General features: G+C 32.3%; 1 protein-coding gene across 1 annotated transcript in view; it reads left to right on the top strand.

Moving 5' to 3' along the window:
• LOC119583497 (prostaglandin reductase 1-like) overlaps window positions 1-6,373 on the top strand; it is a 10,059-nt gene extending 3,686 nt beyond the window's left edge. The window contains 5 exon segments of the mRNA XM_037932009.1: window positions 1,750-1,868; window positions 2,119-2,270; window positions 3,421-3,523; window positions 3,615-3,730; window positions 3,894-6,373. Of these exon segments, the coding sequence (XP_037787937.1) occupies window positions 1,750-1,868; window positions 2,119-2,270; window positions 3,421-3,523; window positions 3,615-3,730; window positions 3,894-4,004 (601 nt within the window). The 3' untranslated portion in view covers window positions 4,005-6,373.
• Window positions 6,374-7,500: the final 1,127 nt, after the last annotated feature.

The following is a 7,500-nucleotide window of genomic DNA, read 5'->3' as shown; positions in this document are numbered from 1 at the left end:
TCACTGTGGAGAAATTTGGCAGAGAGACAGGTGACAGGAACATCTAACTATGAGATATTGTTGTCAATTGATGGGTGACTGGGATGCCTTGTCATGAGTGCACCAAAGACTTGGAGGGAGATTAACTAAGCTGGCCTCCAATAAGGAGCTCCTTTGCAAATTCCTGCAGGATTTCCACACGTCTATGAGAGTGGAGTAGACAGTCTGTGAGCCATGCCTGGGAGAGGACTGTTTTCAGAAAGGAAACCAGGTCCATGCGCAGGAACCTGTCCCTACCCTCTTTTACCAGAGCTGTTAAGTCTTTTACAGAATAATGAATGATAGGAAAATAGAAAAAAGATGCATGAATTACTCAAGATAGATAGTATAATTCTTAAAAAAAAAGGTCTATTACCATCTTCATACAGCTTAACAAATGACAAATATAGACCTTGGAAAATAAAAAAACAGCAAAAATGTGTCTGCAGAAAAATGGCTAATACTGTTGCAAGGAGAGAGAAGTATGCTTAATAATGTGCATTAGTATTTGTGTGGGCCTTGCTTACATGTCACACACCCAAGAGAATTGGTACTCACCTAAACCTATTTCCTGGATTTTGGTCAGTCTGTGAGCTGTGAGGCACCTTGGTCCAATTAGTTAATTTTTTTGGTCTTCTGTAATATTACTTTTTAACCCACTAATGCTGCTTTAACTGAAGACCAAAAATGTCAGTTGCAAATCTGTCTTCTATATGGGGCCTTAAACATTAAAGACAGAAGAAGAGAAATAGTGATATTTAAATCTCCCTTCTCTTTAACCATTGATATCAGGAGAGTATATATGCACGTTTACTTTGATTTTTGTTTGACCCATTAATTGTGGTATTAAAAATTGGTTAGTGGCCATTAGCGTGGGTTTGTTGGTGGTCATTGGCAATTTCCCCCATTTTTGCTTAGCAGAACTATAAAAAAAAAAATAAAAAAATTGAAGGTTTTCCTTTACTTTAAGTGTCTGTTTCTAAAAGTGACGCCAAACAAATGATGTTGTTACTATCGGTGAAAGATGAACTCCTTCTGATGAGCTAATGGCATGGGGTATGTCATTGCTATGTCATCCACAACTCAGTTCACTATAGTCATTACATGATATCATTCCTTCTGTGGTCAAAGGGTTAATAATTCTGTTTACAAATATGCTTAGCCACCAGTCCTACCTGATCTCTACTGTTTACCCTTTTTCCAAAATTTTCTGAAAGAAAAGTTTATCACTGTTAGTCTTGTTCATAACTTAATAGTAATGATAATGATAATGATAATAATAATAATAGTATTAGAAATGAAAATTCAGAGAATGGGTTAGACTGGTGAGAACAGATAGGCCTAGTAATTGACTCCTTGATGACGGTCATTTATGGCATTGATGTGTAAAGCGCAGATGACATATACTATATCTGGCCAATATGTTAAGATGCTAGTTTTTGTTTTTTTAATTGTTGCATTTGCATAGATGAACACATATACAGTACATCTTTCCAGTTAATTGAATATTTGATTAATACAACTGACAAAAAACTACAGTGGACAGTGCTGTATGCCAATAGGTTGTTGCTACAATGCTAGTCATTTGTTTTCCATTTGTCCTGTTTACATAGATGAACATATATACAGTATATCAGTGCAGTTAATTTAATGTGTTATTAATGCAAAAATGAATTATTCTTATCAAAGAATTTATGTTGATAATCTAAGTGCATCTCCAATTGTTCACAGAAATACAGCCTATTTTGGATTGCTCAAGGTATGCAAACCTAAGGCAGGGGAGACAGTGCTTGTAAATGCTGCGGCTGGAGCTGTTGGCAGTACAGTGGTGCAGATTGCAAAATTGAAAGGTTAGAAAGTTGAATACTGTTATCTATAATTCTCTTTTGGTTCATTATTATTCATATATAAAGAGTTGATGTAAAGTTTTTGTGATTTGAGTCATTTGACTTAGGAATTAAATCATTTATGAAGGTTTGCCAAGGAGATTTTCTGATTTTTCAAATGACTATTTATCTGTTAAGTATTCATATAATGACATAATCAGGATTTTTACATCATCTACTAAAACCCTTTACCCCTTCCCCCCCATTATCACAGGCTGCAAAGTGATTGCCTTCGCAGGATCGGATGAGAAGGTGGCCTGGCTAAAGGAACTTGGAGCTGATCATGCTTACAATTATAAAACAAGCTGCATTACAGACTGCCTCTCCCAGGCAGCACCTGAAAAGTTAAACTGCTATTTTGATAATGTAAGTTTTATTTTCAGAAAGGCGAGTTAAATGAGCTTTTTTGTAGGAAGAGATATGGTATAGATGCTGGTATTGATAAAGATTTTGGTTTCACTGTCTAGGCATTTTACATATAAAGCAGTTTGGTTCAGTAGGAATTGTCTTGATAAAAAGTGTGTAAAAACAAGGTATATAGTTTTATGGAAAAGAAAGCTATAAATATATATAGTGATAGACAGAAAGTTCTTTTCATTTAGTTTAAAGAAAAATAGATCAGTTCTGAGTATTCTGCCTTCTGAAAACATTAATGCCAGTCTTGACATGATATGACTTATATAGGACCAGTTTTAGGAATTATAAGGCCCTTTTACGATTTTTTTGGTTCACGGCCAAGATGTGTATGTGTACAGAGATAGAAATAAAATGTAGTATGGGCTTTATATAAGAATGATTGAATGGGAGCAGAGTGTGTGCGTAAAAAATACTTGTGTTAATGGTCCAAAAACACGTATCTTAGTCACTGACACAATTCATTAAGAATATTAGTTATATCTGTTGTAAAATGTAATGTACGTTAATATTCAGCCTCACTTATCAATAAATCTTGATAATGATGTAAGTCAAGTTTATTGTTTTTGTTGTGTGACGTCTGCTAAATTCTTTAGGACAGATGCAAGTTAGACTGTTATATATATATATATATATATATATATATATATATATATATATATATATATATATATATATATATATATATATATATATATATATATATATATATATATATACATATATACATATATATACATATAAATATATACATATATATATGTATATATATGTATATATATGTGTATATATATATACATATATATACATATATATACATATATATCATATATATATATATATTATATATATATATATGTATATATATGTATATATATGTATATATATGTATATATATATATATATTATATATACTATATATATATATATATTATATATATATATTATATATATTAAATATATACATATATATATATATATAATATATACATTAATATATATATATATATATATATATATATATATATAATATATTTATATATATATATATATATATATATAATATTAAATAATGATTATTATAAGGGTTTCCTTTCTTCAGGTTGGTGGAAAATTTACTGCAGAAGTACTCCCTCACATGGCTGATTATGGGAGAGTGGCAGTGTGTGGGTCAATTTCAAACTACACTGATGATCATGACACAGGTGCAGGTCCTCTGTTTTATCTTATGGAATGACGTGAAAGAGAAAGAGAAAATAAATATATTTTGGACTTACATATTAATTGATGTTCTAGATCCATACTGTGATCCTGTTGTGAAAACTAAGAAACTTCACATTGAAGGTCTCAGTGTCAACCGTTGGTCAGACTGGACTCAAGGGTTAGAACAGATGAAGGAGTGGGTTCTGCAGGTTAGTTTGTATATTTGTATTATTAGCAGGTTAAAAAAATGTTGACTTTTCATTGATTTGCACCTATCCAAACAGTTCTCTTGAGAAGGTAGTGCAGACTGTAAAAAAGAAAGCCAGTAGATATTTAAAAATAGACATAATACACGTTTCTTTTTCTTTTCAGGGAAAAATTAAGTATAGAGAGACAGTGTATGATGGATTTGAGAAAATGCCTGAAGCATTCATTGGTCTTTTCTCTGGGGATAACATTGGCAAAGCTGTTGTGAAGGCATGAGGAGTAGTTTTCCTTTTGACACTGCATGTGTTGATCTATATATTTTTTTTCTGAGGATTGATGTACGCTTTTATTTTCTTTATTTTAATATTTCAGATAAAAGATAGGGAAGTTTGTTACAGACAAATCATTTTCATTCAGTCATACTGTTTTAGAAGGCTGTATACAATGCAGATGCTTTATATTTGATTATTCCCCAAAACAAAATTTGATGTTCACACACTCGTGCTGTGCTCAGAACTGCTTGTCCTTCTTAGACGGATGAACAAACTAGTCAGAGAAAACAGTTGGGACTATGTTCAACTTATGCAGACAAGTTGTCAAATTTGACCTTGATAGAGCATATCACATTTATTGAGTGTAGTTTATTTGTAAGCAAAGAAGAAAGTGAATGTTACCAAATAATGACTTGTGTGATTAAACTTGTCAAATAATTACCATTCAATTGGCTGAACAGTTTATCATTTTATCTTCTTGTAGTTTATATATGTGAAAACACATATGCATTACAATGACCTCTATGTTAAGCCTTTCTTGGCTTGTAATAGTTAATTTGGGTAGGTCTATAGCTATTTTCATCCTGGAATTCCACATTAAGATACAATTACATAAAAATTAGACTATGGTATGAACCATGTTTGTTTACTTGCTGAGCATTGTGGGGGACAACTGCATGAAGGCTTTGAACATGAAAAACTAGTCCCTCTGAGTTGCAAAGTCATGCATCCAAACTGGACAAGCAGTTCTGAATGTAGCATTATTGACTTGTTAAATGATGTATATAGGTGCCATATAGAATTGTTTATTTCTAGTCATAATGAAAGCTAATCATTGTCCTACATTTTCATTTTTTAGACTGAAAAGTGCCCTAATGAGTGCAGTATATGAGACTGATGCATGTTCCGTGATACCAAAGACTCCCCAAAGTAGAATTTCTAGCACACAGATGATCTGTTTTTACTGGATGTATAGTTACAGAGATTTTTCTGTTAATCTCACTAGTTTTAAGTTATAGAAACTTGTTCAAATCAAGGACATTACTCCTCTAATTGTTATCCCTCTATTCCCTCAAGTTGTAGTTTTAATTAATGAACTGGATATGTTTCCTTGTTGCCTTACAGACTCACAGAAGGAATGGATTTGTTAGGGCACTCTTAGTGTAAATTATTAAAGATCACATTTATGACAGAGTGAAGGGTAGTGCAAGCACTTTACTATCATGGTACGCCCCACCCCCTGCTAATCACAGGAATATTAGTGTCTGGCAATAGTGAAATGGAGCCACCCTCGTGAAAGGTCTGTGTTACCAATGAATTCCTATATATTAAGGAATGAAGTTAATGCCTCAGAATTTTGACTACTTCACTTTAGCGAAATTACAGTAGTACCATCTGAGAATTATGGAACTAAATTATTGAATCATAATAAAACAATTAGAAATAGACAAACAAACCAGCAGCACGAGTGTCATGAGCTGTTTGTATTATTATAGTTCTTTCTGTAATCATTTGCTACAGTGATGTCCTGTGTGGTCTACACTAAAATTATAGACATTTTGTTTGGTGTTTTCTCTTTTTTTTCTTTTCTCTGAAATTATGTATGAATAAAAAAATACATGAGTTTAATGTTAATCAAGTTGATAAGGATATCAACTAAAGAATGAGTTTGTAAAGTTGTAGGCCGAACAGTAGTACTACAAGCAGAACTGGCTGTGAACTAGAAGAAATATGGTGTAATTGTGCCTGTGAGAAATTAAGATAATTTAAGTCTAAGTAATGGTGGCTGTGATAATCTTAATTGGATAAAGGAAAGAAGATCCTTGATCTCTGCATTATAGTTAAGTAATATTAACCCATTGACACTGAGGTGGCATGGCATGGCTTACATGTCATTCACTGAGATTTTAGTTCATTAATTGTGTTTACATATAGATGGCTCTGCAACTCCTTAGTCACCAGGAGTTGACTACTAGTTCTACCTATTTCACTTGTTTTATCCTTTTCTGTGGTTTTAGGAAAGATTCTTTTATTATTATTTATTACTATTAGCATTTCATCAGATACATTTTAGTAATCATAATGTCAATAATAGTATTACTAGTATTAATATTAATAGCATTAGATTTTTTCCCCTAAATTCTTGGAAGGGGAGATGAAGTGAGATCACAAAGGGCCTACTAATTGACTCCTTGATGGCTGAGCACTTGTGAAGCCATCTGCATGCAAACAAAATGCACAAAACAAAACTACAGTGCAAGATACATATGGGTTAATAGTTAGAAAATTCATAATTAAAATAAGATAAAAGCTGTGATTATAGAGAAGTTGATTTCATGTAGGTTATATTTGTGCATCTGCTGCTGCTGTGGACTTGGTTTAATTCCTGGTGCATAAGGTACTGCAGATGTAAATGGTCATAATTACTGACATATTGCATATGTATGAACTATATTTTAAGGAGTGTTAGTATGCTGAACACTAACATGCTTTATAAGCTTTAATCGATGTGTGTTGCATCATTGCAGAGGATGGTTAAACCTTTATGCAGATCTGGAAATTGTTTTTCTTAAATAAAATGAGCTACAATTTGCCTTTCATGAATTTTCCAAAAGCCCTGATAGATATACTTTTGTCAAAAAAATATCTGTATAGTTTCCCAGTACTTAGTGGTACACTGCACTGTAAATCATCATATTTTTTTCCCTTTGTTGTTGTTATTATTATTAGTATTAGCAGTGGCAGTGGTAGCGGTAGTGGTAGCAGAAGAAGGAGAAGGAATAGGAGTATTAGTGTGGTCATTTTATTTATTTATTGTTATTATTATTATTATTATTATTATTATTATTATTATTATTATTATTATTATCATTATTGTTTTTATTATTGTTATTACTATTGTTATTATTGTTGTTGTTATTATTATTATTGTTATTATTATTATTATTATTATTATTATTAATCATTATCATTATCATTATCATTATCATTATTATTATTATTATTATTATTATTATTATTATTATTATTATTATTATTATTATTATTATGATGATGATGATGAAGTGATGATGATGGTGATGATGTTGATGATGATGATGTTCACAAACCCGGCGACAGGGGTCGGTGGTGCCCGTCTGAGTAAGTTTATATGCTACTAGATATATTTGAATATCGTGGCGTCTGGTGCGTTGCGCTGCTTGTTACAACGTTCATCATAGCCATGGTGTTTATGATCTGTTATGCACATTGCAAGTGTCTTACCTGGTGACGAATAGCGTCGACACCAGAGCGCCAGAAGCCCATACCTAGTAGTGTCAAGAGAATCGTAACCTGTGCATCTGTTCTAGCTTTACCTCTGTAGGTGATTCAAGCAGACTATGTTGTGACTCCACTACGATCAATAATTCTTGAACTAGCAAGGAAAGTAGGAAGCGAATCGCTAGTTGGTACAGCATTCTAGGAAACGTTCTATGAATGGTGAAGACGCCTCTTCCGAG

This window comes from Penaeus monodon, chromosome 17, assembly GCF_015228065.2.
Source record: "Penaeus monodon isolate SGIC_2016 chromosome 17, NSTDA_Pmon_1, whole genome shotgun sequence".
Taxonomy (NCBI): Eukaryota; Metazoa; Arthropoda; class Malacostraca; order Decapoda; family Penaeidae; genus Penaeus; species Penaeus monodon.
This window is presented reverse-complemented; position numbering and strand designations above follow the sequence as displayed.